This window comes from Anomalospiza imberbis, chromosome 4, assembly GCF_031753505.1.
Source record: "Anomalospiza imberbis isolate Cuckoo-Finch-1a 21T00152 chromosome 4, ASM3175350v1, whole genome shotgun sequence".
In the NCBI taxonomy this organism is placed as follows: domain Eukaryota; kingdom Metazoa; phylum Chordata; class Aves; order Passeriformes; family Viduidae; genus Anomalospiza; species Anomalospiza imberbis.
This window is the reverse complement of record NC_089684.1, coordinates 23,480,767-23,496,850: the sequence shown is the minus strand read 5'-3', so window position 1 is coordinate 23,496,850 and position 16,084 is coordinate 23,480,767. Positions and strand designations below refer to the sequence as shown.

Sequence of the window (16,084 nt, the reverse complement as noted above, 5' to 3'; positions counted from 1 at the left end):
CACACGCTCAGTACTAGCAGAGAATAAAAAAAATCTGAGTTGTTTGGTTAGCAGGCAAACTGATACCAACAAGCAGACTTCAGCTAGGATGTTTTTACATTTAAGGCATCACACTAAATAACAGGTTAATGCTGGGAAGCGTAACAACCATCATGTGCACAGCCATAATTCACATTTAGCTCTGGACATCAGAACCTGCTTTATTTCAAAATAGGAAGGCTAAGAGGGAATTCCATAGTCTTTTGGGAAAGTGCCAGACAGCCACCAGGCAAGAGGAAGAGTGACCGTGGGTTTTATCACAGGGGAAGGAATTTAAGTGCTTATTAAAGGGTTCGCTGCAGTGCCAGAGCCAGACACCTGAAAATAAATTCTGGCAGAACACAAAACTTTTAAAAGACAGAAAACCTGCTTAAGCAGCTGTAGTGAATGGGTGTTCCACAGAGAGATCCAAAATGGCAAGACTTTGGGATTGAACGGCTCCTGGAGCTCTACAGCAATGACTGAGAGGTGCAGCAGGTGCCTTCCACAGGACTGGTTCCACACTGCTTGCTAATGCACTCTGCACTTCTGCCCTCCAAAGAATTCAGATGGACAGGCATGAAATGCCTCAAAATGAAATAGTTATACCTATTTCCTTCCTGGTCATGTCATTTCCATTTGCCTGTTTCTTGCCCAATGGGAAAAGGGACAAATTCTGCATTTAAAAAAAAAAGTTATTTTAAGACCTAAGTAAAACCTATTCACAAAAAAAACTTTACAGAAATCACTGACTGTTTTTAAGAGGGCAAAGTACTCTAAAAGTTAAGTGCCAGGCAGCCTGAAAGCTCTATGGTTTTAACTATCAAGCTTAACTATCTGGTAGAGTACTTGAGTGCAGGGTGTTCTTAAAAATTAGTTTTAAAACTATCAGGCCAAGACTCAAAAATAAAGCTTCTTGGAAATGGGGGAGGTCACATATCAAAGGGAAGATCCATGACACTTCCAGAGACTAAAATGCAAAGTTTTAATTTTTTTTTTTTTTAAATTTAGTCAGAGTCCCAGAATGGAGTCCAGAGAACTTTTTCCAAGCAATTTAGTAAAAAAGCATTCCATTAGGTAGGATGGAAGCTTTGGGTTCACTTCATGCTTGGCTAAAAGCCACTACTCCAAGTTTCCAGAATTTGGGTAATGTTTAAGTTTCCTGAGCTAGAGACAACTTGATAGACAAGACAGTGACAGTGCAGCAGGACAAACAGAAATGACAATGAAAAGCATTGCACAGTCCAAGACTTAACATTATATCCAGAAGCTGACAATTCACACATATTCCTCACCTGTTGCCCCATCTTCACAGGCTGTATTTTGGCACATTCTTACACCTCTTCTAGCACAGCAATTTCTGCTGTCTTTCCTTGCTCTGGTTTCGTACCACATAACCCCACTTCTGAAAAGATGCTTCATGCATTTACTCTGTAGTCTTCCCAGGCTTACTAAAAGCACACATTGACAACAGCCTCCCCTTTAGCTGGGAGTTTAATGATACTGAATATTCTGCAGCAATATGAGATGCTTCAACATTTACTGCTTTGTCCTCTCCTGAGCCTGTGGCTGTTACAGTAACATGCAGAATGGAGAGCTCTCAGCTTTCTCCCTTAGCACACAAATACAAACTACACCATTATAATCAGAAGAACATTAGTATGCAGCACAAAGTGATTTGCAAGCTAGAGAAAACAAGGTTTGTGGTCATTTGCTTCCTCTAAAAGTGAATTAAAGGCATAGGCTGTACATTTGATAAAGCAACCATGCCAGCTAGTTTCCTCTCAAGTCTTTTAGAAACACTACAATTGTTATGTGAGCAAAGACCCTCAACTCAACCTGCCTGCAGTTTTCATACTAGAGTGCAAGTTGGCTGGCTGCTTCAATAGGTTCAGGCTCAAAAACCTGAGGCCGTACCAAAAAAACCCTATCAATTGCTTTTCTAGATAAACAAAATGCTGCTACCCTAAATAATACTCTGGTCAGGCTTGTAGTGCAATGAAAAAGCCCAATACTATGTAGTTCTCACAAAAGCACTCAGGTTAATCTCAATGCTCTTTACAAAAGGGCAGCATTGCCACCGTTTCCACTGACACTCCTTTGAGGGAGCTGGGCCACCATGCTCCCAAATTACACACACACAAGAGTCACCACTCGGGATGCTGATTCACCTTCACATTCCCATGCATGCAAGCATAATTGATGATTAGCTGAAGCTGGGAAACAGGCATGGACTGCTATATTCTACTATCAATGGAAACCTGACTTGCTCTCACACCTGCTCAATCAGGACAGGCAACCAGTTGCACGAGAATCCACAGAAACCAGCACACAAACAGCCTAGACAGCTCTCTCCACATTCACAAATATCCGGGTTAATGACCAACACTGAAGGCATAGCATCTTTAGATAGAGATGTCTACTCTAAGTGTTTCTATTAAACAGCCGTAATAACGATCCAGATATTTTTGGCATAGTCTGATATGCTCCTTATGACACATTTCTGAATAAACGTGCAAGCAAAGTATTCAAGTCTATTTCAGCACACAGACACTTCAGTGCCTTCATCAGGCAGATGCAACTGAAGCTTCACTGCCAGTGACTAAACTCGCTTTAATCAGTTATCACAAAGATCAAAACCCCAATAAAGCACCTGCCTTGACACTCAGCTGAAGAAAGGCTCCATAGCCCTGGCAAGATCTTTAAGTACATCACACACTGAAAAAAAAGCAAGAAATCAGCAATTAAGCACTGATTTTTCTCCATGCTCGAAGAGGTGGAAAGAACAAGCCTCTCATCTTTTGCTCAAAATAAGTGAACTTGACCCTCAAGATCTCCATCCTGTGAACCTCCAAGTAAACTTACAGCTCTCTGGAGTAACTTGTGAACAATGAAACAAAGCTTCAACTACTCAGACATATGCAACAGCAAGCTATCTAGATACTCATACTTTTATTTGTAGCCATGTCTCTGGTATGCTCTACTTGTACTTTATGCATTATATCCTTAGAGCAGAATCACTCACTGAAGCACTTTTATTGTAGTGCCTACCTGAAACTAAGCAGCTTTCTGTGTACCCTTAAGATTCTTGGTTGGGCATAAAACAAGTCAAAAGAGAAACAACAAAACCCATGATCAATTAGAGCAACCACTAAGAAAGAACAGTAGCCACATTGATATAATTCCACTTTGATTTAGGGTGCTATCTAATAGGTTTATTAAAAGTTTCAACAGACTATAGCTCCAGACTTTATCTTTCTTGGAAGACACTACAACAGACGCCACAGTAGAGACTGCCTTGTCACGAGAGGTACAAATACTTGCTGTATAGATGGAGAAATAAAAGGACAAATCTAGTTGTCTAAAAGACAATTCACTGTACACATTTTATTTACAGTTTTGTACACTGTCTTAGTATGAATGGGACCGCTTTTCTACTTGAGCCATTTTAACCAAAGCAAAATAACCTAAGTAATACAAAGTGTTAAAATACAGCATAAGATACAAAAACAGACATACTATTTCTAGTAAGGAATGTAAATTATGGTGTTACATTAAAAAAAAAATCCACATTTACGTTCAGGAAATCACACCAAAAGATCACTGATTTGACTGAAATGCATAAATCTGTAGCAAAGCTTTGATGTTACAAAAAAACCAAAAAATTACCAAAGAATGCACAAAATTCGTGTTTATTCCACCTTTGTCATACTCCCAGATTCTTCACCAAATGTTACATGAGCAAAAACAACTGAAATCAAAATATCACTAATGTTATCAAATAGGGAAAACAAATAAATTAATCTAGCAGCCATCAGCAGAGGTTACAGCAAAGATGATGCTGTATAAAAAATTGCTAGAAAACTGTACGCACCATACTCTTTTCCAAACCAGCAAAATCTTACTGCATACAATGCAAATGTAAAACAGAGTAATTTCCTGCAGGTACAGAAATGCAACTTCTTTTCTGAATACTGTGGGTAAACAAATTATTTTTTGCAATAGTAATGTTTCTACCAAGCTATTACAGAGTGGGCCAGAAACACACTTATGGATTTGGGGGGGGTGAAGTGTACTAAAATTCCAATTGGTAACGGTTACTTCGGCCAAAATAGAAAAATTGAACATAGAAGTACAAGACAAAGGCGAATGAGACTTCTCACAAATCTTAGCAACATTTAGATGGAAATCAAATTTAAATGTAGTCCACTCTGCTTTTGAAGAGGCTTTGGTTCAGCTCCCAATCTCGATTGCTTGACGCAGTCTCCTATGAAAGAATACTCAGAAGGTGTCGTCTTAAACAACAAACCTATTTTTAGTGGTGGAGCCGCTCTTAGTAGCTGTGTCTGCATGGGACTGATAACCAATCACTATCTTTGGAGGAAGTCCTAATCTTTCCTTGTATACTCTCCTGGAGAGGAAAAGAAATAAAACAACAGTTTAAGCAAAGTCCTTAAGAAGGAATTAGTATCAGGACACCTGCTTTTAAGATCTGTGGACACCATTAAAAAAAAAAAAAAAAGTTGCCAATTTAGAAACAATTTCTCAGATATGAAAAAAGGACTTGAAATATGATATTTTTCTAGTGTGTATTGCATCTAAAACACACTTAATGTTTTGTGAAATGACTTACCACATATAATAGGACAAGCTCTTGCAAAAAAATAATTAACAGGCCTAAATAAATGCAAAATGCAGGAACTCTATACTGCATTCATGTGAGTATCATTAAGCCAGAAAGCTGTATTTCCATATACAGAAACAAAACAACTACAAAGAACTCATGTTCACAATCCCAGAACTAAGATGATAAAGCCACCGGAACCAAAGAAAACAGCAATTCTCTGGAACAGTCAGTTTTAATCACCCCACACATCGTGGCTGCAGAGAGTTGCTGTCTTTCCAGTAACATCTGATAGAAAGCAGACTCCCACAGACCTCATCATGGGCACCTTACCCAACAGAAGCTCTAAGAAAAAACACCTTGGATCTTATGTCTTAAGAGAAAGAAGCTGCAGTACCTGCCTTAAGCACAAACACACACATACAGTGCTCCTCAGCTCAGAGTGAGATGCAAGTCACTAATGGCCACTCCTGTCTGGAGTTAGGGTAATAAGGGAGCCAGAGGGCAACATAACTTACCTTGGTCCTTGTGTCAGTTTGCAAAAATCTTAATTTTTTCACAGTTCTCTAAAGGAGTCAACTCCTTAGTTAATGGTTAACACCATCTAAAACGCTGTCTGATGCCAACTAGGTTTATTGCAACATTGTGGTAGCAGAAGATGAATACCATAGTTTTGCTTGTTTATTATTAAACACTTACAATTGAAGCCTGAAAACATGACTGTATAATAAAAATTGTTAGTAGAAGGCAGACAGATTCTTAAAGGCCCAAAAAAAAAAAAAAAAGGCATGTGTCAAAAGAGTCCTCAGGTAGTGAAAAAAGTAAGCTGCTATGCCTGACAGTTCAAGTTTGGCTTAAGACAGATGTACTAAGCCAAGAAGATAAATATTTTCGTTTATTTGCATGAGGTAAATGGCCTACAATGACAAATTTAACAGGAAGTTATTCTGAAGCATCAGTACTAAAGAATCCAATAAATACTTGTGTAATCAGTAATTGTAATCACGTAATTGTGTAAATAGTAACTGCGTAATTAGTAATACTTGCTACACACTAGAGCACAACGTGCATGTTCCATAGCACAGACTCATAATCTGAGATAACTACTGCTGCTTACTTAAACAAAGTCTACAGCACACAGGTCAAATAACCCACAAATCGTCAGCATTGCTTTATCTGTAGTTAAACAGAGGCAAAATGTAGGGAAATGCCTGTAGAGTTTCACAGCACATCACTGTACAGCTTTTTTTCCCCCCAAATTTGAATACATCCTTCTGTGCTTAAGACTTGCAGCACCTTTCCTTTCCTATCTTATCTCATTTGTAAGCATCACTTTCCTGGGAAAACATCATATCAATGCTCTACTCTTTCTGACTACCCACCCTTACAAACCGGCAGGCTGGAACAGATTGCACATTACCTATAGTTGTTAATTACAAAGCCTCCATGTGAAATGAGACTTTTGCCAAGATTTGTGTATTAGCATGTGTTAGTAGCTACTCTATACTGCTGCACTACCTTCCCTGTAGTTTAGAAATGAAGAATTGAACACAATTTGGCACAGTTACTTAAGCTTGGGATACAGCTCTGCACAGGCTCCACTTGCCTGAAATGCCTCCTCGATCAAGCAAACTGGCTTTACACGCATGGTTACACTCCATACAGCCAGGCACCGACCACGTTACTTACCCTATATGCGTAACAGCATCCCTGTTTTCACATTCAGTTGTCCATATTGCTATTTTATCACCCTTAGTTCTAACATTAACAACAGCACCACACACATCATCACTGTAGTCATCGAATGACTCCCCAATAAGGCACAGCAGCTGTGAAAGAGAAAGTTTAGAGTCAGAATCCTGTTCTGTAGGCAAGCAAGCACTCAGTGTACACAAGGACCGACGAACACATTTTACTGCCTACAGCTATTTGCCATACAACAATCACTTTCTATTTACTGCAGTGTCTTCTTGAAGTCCCAAGAAGAACAAGAAGCCCTACCTACTCTGGTAGGGCATCCTCGTTCTAGTCTGAATTTTCCATTCCTCCTCCTCTGCCACCTGCTGCAAGTTCTGACACAGCTGATTATTCCCACAGTGCTGCCTTCCACTCCATCCTCCCAATCCAAAACAAGAGAAGAATTAAAGCACTATTCTTCTTTCTACAGTACACTTAACACAGATGGACCAATCTGAAATTTTAGCTGTTCCCACCCATTATCTAGGAAGAACCTGTTAAGGACTATTTGTACAACATCAGGTACATAAGGTTTAATTTCAATGCTGAAGTCTATGAATTCAGACTGCAGACTGTAAATCTGACTGCAGCCAGACTGTGCTACCCAATGAAAAGTTGCTTCCAATTAACACAGGAAGCTTCAGTGTTTCCATAAACTCTAAAGTGGGCATCGGTGATCCTGAACAGGGTTTAATACAACGCACCAATGCAGGTGCACAAGTAACACAAGATTCTTCCTCCCAGGTTTCTAGCAGTGAAGCTTGGAATTGAAGCAGGAACAACAGACTGAGCGGGGTCACAGCCCTGTGCAACATGCTAAGAGTAAAAGTGGTATTTAAAATCTCCAGCTTGAAACTTGTAAAACAAGCAATCCTGATATTCAAAACAAATTGTTTCTTGTGCTTGAGACATATTTGCCTAGACTATGCTGAATTAAAAAAAAACACCTTTCTGCACACCAAATCTGCAAATGGACACTTGTTTCCTTCACTTGCACAGTACATTAAATATACTGCGGTTATGTCAGTTCTCTGGTACCACTTATAACCTCTAGAAATTTAACATGTTTGCAATTTTTCAAACAAAGCAGGTCTTCTGGTACCCATCAGACCCCGAAGGGCTGGTTTACTCAAGGAAATACATAAAGGACAAAGTGTGCTAATGAATAAATCAGGTATAACTAGACATGCTTTAAATATTACACCCAAGTGCAGGCTGCACACACTCACTGCGTAATTCAAGCCATAAATGGTTAAGATCAAACCACACACAGACATGCAAAATATTGACCAACTGTCTTGGTTCACATGCAAGCAAAGATGACTTCCATGCTCAATAAACACTACTCAGGTAAATTTTTCATGAATGTTGCACAACAGGGAAAGAAGTCTTCTCAAATGAAGTTTAGTTCACAGTTAAGATCATTATATTATAATAAAAATTTGTTCCAAAGGGGGGTTATAAAGGCTTTGATTTCTATTGCAGAAAATTGGTTGCATATAATTACTGGAATTAGAAGTGACAGGGTTGTTTTAGGCACGTATCACATTCACCTGGGTATTTAGGCTCTGTGCCATTGCTCACTGCTAAGCAAAACGCAGAGCCCTCTAGCCTTCAATTTGCACAGTATACCTACATGTTTCCAAGCCATACGTCATGGCTATTAGCAGTCAGGACTCACACATGCATTAGTCCAAGTACATGCAGCAGGATGTTAATTTGCTCATGTTCAGTCACACTGCCCAGTACTGTAAGGCTCTCTTCAAATCACAACTACAGTGACTACAAAGATCCTGAAAGTTCTGACATTTTGGACACCTCTGCTTTGATTCTGAAGGCCATTTCTCCCTTTCAAAGGGGTGCAATACTCCCTGCCTCTCACAAAACCAAGGACAAAAGATGAGAGATTGCCAAGAATGCTGTGCATTGTCCTGTCTGCAATCTATGTTCCTAAACCCTAGATTGCACTAGATTGTTTTAGGCTATTCTGAGTCAGTTCCTAGACAACACATTTTTCTGTAAGACATTTACTGCAATCCACACTAGAAATATATTTGCCATTCAATTCTACTCCAAAGAGATAAGAGCAATGGAAAAAAAGTATTTTATGGTGTGTATACACAGGATGAATGTGCTATTATTGCCTACTCCAGCATTAAGATAAATACAGAAGGAAAAAAGTAAATCTGAAAGTCCCTTGTTCAACAAAGCCAAAACCTGAAAACTATTCACTTTTTAAAAAGTATTTGTAAAACAATTTTCTTTATCAATTGAACCAGCAAGTTGCACTCAAGACAATGTACTATTTTCACAGTAGTTCAACAGTAATGTTCTGTACACCACATGGGAAAAGCTTAATCTGTCCTACAGAACTCTCTGTTGCTGCCTGTTACAAGGGAGTATTAAGACAATACATCCATATGACGATCACTATTGAAAAAATATGTTTAAAATACAGTCTGTCAATAAAACCCTACAGGACACTCTGCTGCCAAGAAGTTGGAATAGCATAGCACACAAATATCAAATCAGTTAAATGTATTTTCAGACAAACATAAGACTCCTCAGCTGCCCCTGGTGCTTACTGTCTCTAGCCAGAAGCGATCAAGGTCACTTCGTCTCTGCTGCTTGTTTAGTGTAATTAGCCATCGGCCTCCTCGCTTGTTCTTTTCATCTTCCCACATGGGTTCAATCCCATCCTGCAAAGAAAGGCCACAAGTTAAATCAGACTCCATCTCTGTTTTTCCTAAAGAGACACCAAAAGGCCAGTGATAACTGGTATAGTTGGTCAAGAAAGAAGCGTACAGATTAAGACATATACCAGAATGTCTAGAAATATTCTCTCACACCAATATCAAACTTCCAAAACAAGTGCACACTCTAGTGAATTTTTAGTTCTACAGAAGCATCACAGTCCAGGTCCAGGCAAAAGTCTTAACTACATATAACATTAAAAAAAATTCCTGATGCAACAGGCAAAGACAACCACCTGCTTTGCCCTGCATGAAACCAGAATGTAGCAGCTAATTTTATCTGGAGTCCTTATTTCACGTCTTGCACTCAGTGCAAGATCAGCCAAGTACTTCACTCATGCATACAGATTATTTCACTGAAATAAACACCTTTGGCAGTCTCTCTCAAGAAGTTTGTTCACATAAGGTGAAAATAAGAGGATTTTCATTGTTGGGGAGAGGGAAGAAAAAAAAATTCAAGATACCCTTTCAAAGCAAGATCCGATTCACATTTTGACAGTGGCCTTGCACTGAATTAAATGATTCTGCATGTGCTGATACAGCAAAGCAGCCAGCTACTGCTCCCGTACCAACCAGCTATGCTACACTTCCGAAAGTCATTAAAAAAGTAAGCAATTGTCTAGACAGAGTAATTCTGTTAAGAACTGTCCACTGAGAATTGCACGACAAAACTTATGGCTGAAAACTAAGTGTGCAACATGCAGGATGGAGTGGTGTCATCTCACTTTAAATATAACACTCTCACTGGCAGCTGCAGAGCTTAAACTACTTCATCACCTTTAAGAGGACCTCTTACGATGTCACAACTGAAGGACAGCGGTAAGAGATTGCCCAGAAGCCTGAAGCAGTTACCAATTCTATACCTGTTCCATGAAGTTATATAATTATTACTGCTTGATGACAAGCAAACACAGAACAGATACACATACTCAAAACAAGAATTAAGGATTAATGCAAAAAATAAAAGTATTATCCATAGATATCCTAATCTCTGAAGGGCCCACAGCTTCTTAAAATTCTACTAAGGTTTCTCAGTCACCTAGAATACCATTACCTTTCCAAACCTAAGCAATCCTACATAAAGCTGCTGGGTCTACAAACAGTGCATACAGTCTGCTGAGGAGCCCCAGCCTGCGGCTATGCTTTACGGACAAAGGAGGAACCAGGCACCAGCACTTCAGGGACTATTTAGGTGCTGGAATATAGAAAGGAAGCTGCACGATACAAGCACTATCAAGAGGTTAGGATTTAACTTAGAGTCCCAATTCAGATCTCCACCCCAGCTGAGGCAGGATTTCATGTACACTTTTCCCTATTCACTAGTCTGGACACTTCCTTATGTTCTTATTGTCCATGTAGGGTGCACTTTTCTATTTCATGCTTAAGTAATACAGTATTTACCTGGTAGCATAAAAATTAATAGGAGTACTTGTGCATCTGGCTAGCAGTACACCCATAAGGAATACTGGGCAACGCTGCTGCCTCCCACAGACATTTTAATTCATTTCACATCAAGTGACAGAGCTGGAAAACCTTTCATATTAGAAAAATTTACACTTAATTCTTTGCACAAACATCTCAAATGTAAAACAAACACTAATAGAGTCACAGATTAAAATCTACTGTCTGTAATATGTGTTAAAGCAAGTACTTGCAATTTCAGAAGCAGTGACAACCTGATTTTCAGAGAGTTTGTGACTTCCTCAAAAAATTAACAACTTTATGACATTCCCAACCATGTTCCTAAATGTCTTAAGTGAAATATTTGGACAGTGTCTTGCTTAGACAGGAAACCATCCATCAACATCCTTAACTAAAGAAAAAAATGTTAGCAAACCTACCTTAAAGAGTGAGTAGTCACAACCAGGCATTAAATTACTAGAGAGCTGGATATGGTTGTACAAACTATTGGAGGGAAAAAAGCAGGATTAAAAACTAAGCATTGTTTTAAGGTACCGAAGCCCAAAAATTAAGGAGCAATAAAGTTATTTCAGAAGCAACCGCATTTCTTAAGTATTTTTAACAATATAAAAGTATCAGTATTAAGATGTTCTAGGCTTAAAGCAGCAGAATGGAATAGGAATTCCAAAACTGTTTTTAAGCTCATTTCTAATACTTCTTCTACACCTAGTTCTAAGGTTTAGAACTGAAGTTCAAAGTTATCAGGAACATAACTCACCATAACTTTCACAGCAATAGGTTCTGTGTCCATGTGTATTCTATACATTCATGGAATAAGGATAACTGTTTATATTTCTAGTGCTACTTGCACTGCTGAGAATTTTTTTAGGAGACATGTTCAACCTTACTATTTGATACAGCACTCTAGATATGAATGCTGTAGGCCTGATAATTCAAATTAAGGACTCAAAAGGCAAGAACAGATGATAGACAATAAAACGTATATTCAGATTTAAATTTACAAATTCTGTGCAATTCAGAAAAACAATCAAAGGCATACATAGTGTCTCCTTCTCAAACAAGGAGATGAAGGCCTTTTTTCACCCCTAACAGGTCAGACTTCAGAAAGAGGCCTGCACATATTACAGCAACCTGTAGCCCAAGACCAACTAATATTGAGGCATAGTTCAGTATCAGAAAGAAAATTGACTACTGTTATGTTCTAACAATGCAAAATCATGCACAGGAATTTTTAACACCAGTTACAAATTTAACAGTTTGCCTCTTTTAAGTTTACCTTGACAGTGAAATTTTCTCCCCAGAACAACACACCTATTTCCCACTCCAACCACAAAGGAGGTGTAGCTTAACTGCTGGTGGATGATTTTATACCTTCACTTCAGACATCTAGATTATGCACCAATTACCAAGACTAGCTCAGTTATAGAAGCTCAAAAACCTACCCTTAACCAACTTTAGTAGTGAGCTTCAAACAACTCAGCTGCCCATCACATACCCCCCACTGTCAGCTGAGTGAACCACACTTTGCAGTCACTCTCACAGTAGGAAAAGGAAAGCTGGTTACAAGCCCAGAATCCCATTCTCCTGTCAGGACGGCACCAATAAAGTTACTGAAAAGGCTGAAGCATTTTTCCTCCCTGTGCTAATGGGTCACTGATGAGTCTTATTACTACACTCAGACACCACCTCCCTCCATGGGGACCACATCCAAAAAAAGTCTGCAACAAAAATAAGAACCCTACCACTCAATGTAGCATGAAACACTAAGATCAAATATATAATGCTTTTTTGTTCATTCTCAGTGTCACAGCACTTGCATTTTCTCCATGTTTTAGCATTATGGCAGGCAAAATCTTGATTGAGGCAAGTGTTTGGAAAGCACAGGCCCACCTTCAAAGGCTTTTTATTGCTGTTGGAGCCTAATCACTCTCACAGACCTTCAACTTAGAATGAAGATCATTTCTTCTGTAACCTCTAACAATTTTTTTTCAAGGATGCCATTAATCTGCATGAGTCTCAACTACTACACTCCAGATTCAGGCACTCTTGAACATGCAACATGAGTGAGCAGTCAATTTAATCAAGGAGGAAAATGTGGGGCTATAGAAACAGCAATCAGTTGGCCACCAGAATTTACAGGTTCATGTAACTATGAGATAGCTACTGCACAAATTAAATGTTCTACATGTCTGTCATGTACACATGAATATAAGTAGTGTTGCAGTGTTTCAACAAAACAATGTGCATTTAGAGGATGAAGAACTTCTCAATTTTCATTTTTTTCAACAGACTTCACCTTCAAATTTGCAAATATTTCAGATTACACACAAGAATTTGCAGTTAATGGAGTACTTAATGGGTTTTTTGACTTGGTCATAAGCTTTGCCAACAAATCCCAAAATTATCGTGCATATTAAAAAAATCTTTACTTACGCCCAAAAATCCTCAACAGTATCGAACTTTGAGATAAGACGAAGATTTGCTTGCCAAGTTTTGCTCTTGTCATTTTTAAAAAACCAGAGTGCCCATCTAAAGAAGAACAAAATAAAAACATCTAGAAATTAAAGTATATTAAAAATGTAATTATTTCTATTGTTAGTCAAACTAATTGCAAACCTTAATATATTATGAGCATGGAAGTCAGTTTTCATCAATAAGCTACACGATCAATTCGTTACAGGCTAACAGTGTTTGTGCTTTCATTACAAGAGTCATGGCAGACTTTATCAATCTATTAGGTTAAATATTTTAAATAGCTTTGGAATTCTTTAAAGACTCTAAACTTCAGATGTTTCTTCTTGCTGTCATTGCTAAACTGCAATCCCCTACCACAAACAACTGATCATGGTCTAAAACAACACCAGCGATTCAAACTGGGCTCCCTGGCCAGTAATTTCCTTATAAAGGTTACAAAAGCAAATTATATCACTCCAAAGCTACGTATGACATGAGAGCTTCCCAAGCACTCACATATGAGGAAAGCATAAATTTCAAAATGCAAGCTGTATTAAGTTTCGTAATGGCAGCCACCTCAAATCCCACAAATTGATTGTTTCGAGTTTTAAAATTATCATATATAAAGATGAGACTAAATGAAAAAAAAATCTCTGCTGAGTACAAATATCAAGACAAAATTAACCTTTCACACAAAGATGCTCTTTCTGAATCTAAAAAGCATCGTTGCAGCAATTTAAAATCCTGGAAGAGGATATCAAATGAGGCACTTAAACAGTTGTATTTTTTTTTCCACTCTGATCATTTCAGCAGTGTTGAAAACTCAGGTTAGCACTGGGTTATATTTATCTTCTCTCAGCAGAGTTTTAAGTCACTAGGTGTCAATCTATGGTTTTGAGACCCTTCCTGACATTTTAAACCTAGTTTTAAAAGTTTACTCAATTCCAGTAATAGCCTCACTAACACTTGTAAAGAACTGTTAGCATCAATTCACTCAAAGTGTTTAGAAGAAAGAGAAGGATGATGGAAGCTGAAGGAAAACAAGAAAAATGGGATACATGCAGCATAGCACTACAGGGAGGCATTGTTTTCCGCACTTGCTCAAAACTTAGAAAAAGAGTAAGGTATCACTTGGAAAAAGGTACCTGCCAACAGTAAGTACTGAGCATTCCACAGTAACTCATCAACTCACTTGGAGAAAACTACTTCCAAGCTGGTCTTTCTGAAGCTGTAAGAGCTTGAATTTTTCACTAACTTTGAAATATATTTTAACTACAGTTTTTACCACTGGCACCTTAATTTATTTAAGTACAAGGCAAAATGCAAAGTTTCGCAGTTCTAGTGGGCAGTAGCTTCACCTCAGCCTCTTAAAATACACCAGACAAAAGCAACAAAAGCTCTGCCTGCCTCCAACTAAAAGCAAAAAGTCATGCTCTTTCAAAGCATTTTGAAAACTTGCAAAGATTTTCAGCTTCTGTAATTGCACTATCAGAAGAAAACTCTGAATATTCAAACATCTGGACCAGATTCTCCTTACTCTGCAACCTCACTGCAAAAACCTTCAAAAAATGCTGAGAATTCCCGAAATACTGCTAGAGAGTATAAGGTCTACAAGAGCTGCAAAGCCACTGGCATTTTTCTATCCCTGGCAAAACTACAATCAGTTTCTGTATCATTTACCTGTTTTGTAGTGGATGTTTGATATACTGTTCAGGGCTGGCAACCTCCTGACTAGGTGCTGGCTCAGTTTTCTCCTCTTCTGCAGGTTGGGGGTTGGGAGTGGTTTCCTGTTTGAAGAAAGGAGATATTAGTACATTCCCTCTCAATTTTTATTGAAGTAATTTAGTTCGCTAAAGTTACTTTAGAAAAGGTGAAGCTAAGAGTTCCTACAATTTATCTTGATTGTGGGCCCAAATCACATAATGAAAGCCCAATCTGTATATCCCTTTATTCTTCAACATCTGAACAGGTTCTACAATAAACACTAACTGCAGGAATTTGCATTTTGCTGTTCAGTGATTTGCTTCCTATGTAATTTGTTTCCAAAATGGTTTACTATACATGCTTGTCTAATTTTGATTGCTATTTTAGAAATATACAATCTATGTTATCTAGAATATGCACATCTAAAATAAATTCAGAGAACAGGAACTTCAGAACAAAAATTATTTTTATCAGCTTCTGACAGAGCATCGTTTGAAACAGGTGTACAGGCAGGCTCTGTTACTTAGAAAAAATCTATTAATACAAGTAGAAGATCAAACTAAAATTCTCAGATCTAAAATCAGGTACTGAAAGCAGCTAGAAGCCAAACCAGTGCACAGTTATCTTTGTATTTAAAACATCATCATAAACCAAACACCAGAATTTAAACACACATCAGTTCTCAAATTTCCAACTGAAATACATGTACTTACTGGTTTAGTATGTATTAGATTGATTTCAGGAGTTATTTTTCAACTTTCTAGAGACAGCTCTAGAAGTGTTAAATATACTTTAACATAAAGTAGTAAACTATATTCTCTTTGCATGCAAACCCCCTCAAGCATGTCATTCAGTTTGAGAAGTCACTGTGCCAGATTTGAAATTCTAATGCCTTTCCTTCAAACCAGGGAATACAAAACTTTATTGTGAAGCCAAGTGTCCCTGCCTGTTACCACCATCCCTCCCTAACCTGCAATCCATGCTAGAATATTACAGAAACACAGAATGAGTACTGTAGCTCCTTCCCAAGAGCTAACAGAAAAATGCCTATACAGCTGACCCATGAAAGAAAAAGCACTTCAGTAATATAAATAAAAGCTAAGTACAGCAGACCCAAACACTCTAGGCATTTCCAAATGTGACAATGTAAGTGTAGTTTTAAAAATTAATTTAAATTTCATAGTTTTAACAGAAAAAAAATAACATAAGAGTGAAGTAATGTTAAGCAATTTAATTAATGGAACAGTTTACTCCAGACTTCCACATACATTTATCACACCAAAGCTGTTGAAAAGTGAATTTGAAGTGATAACACTGCTCAGTCTTCACAGACCCAGCTGGCAAACTCTCCTGGATAACACCCGAAGCTCTG

The 16,084-nt window shown here is 38.2% G+C and overlaps 1 protein-coding gene across 2 annotated transcripts in view; it reads right to left on the bottom strand.

The window, feature by feature from the left end:
* Window positions 1-3,375: 3,375 nt before the first annotated feature.
* Window positions 3,376-16,084, bottom strand: part of EIF4E (eukaryotic translation initiation factor 4E) — a 28,794-nt gene continuing 16,085 nt past the window's right edge. For both annotated transcript variants that reach the window (XM_068187533.1, XM_068187532.1), the window contains exons 2-7: window positions 14,689-14,795; window positions 12,988-13,083; window positions 10,974-11,037; window positions 8,965-9,078; window positions 6,332-6,471; window positions 3,376-4,429 (exon numbers count right to left, since the gene is read on the bottom strand). In XM_068187533.1, coding sequence (XP_068043634.1) covers window positions 4,315-4,429; window positions 6,332-6,471; window positions 8,965-9,078; window positions 10,974-11,037; window positions 12,988-13,083; window positions 14,689-14,795 — 636 coding nt within the window. In that variant the 3' untranslated portion in view covers window positions 3,376-4,314. The remainder of the gene's footprint in view (window positions 4,430-6,331; window positions 6,472-8,964; window positions 9,079-10,973; window positions 11,038-12,987; window positions 13,084-14,688; window positions 14,796-16,084) is intronic.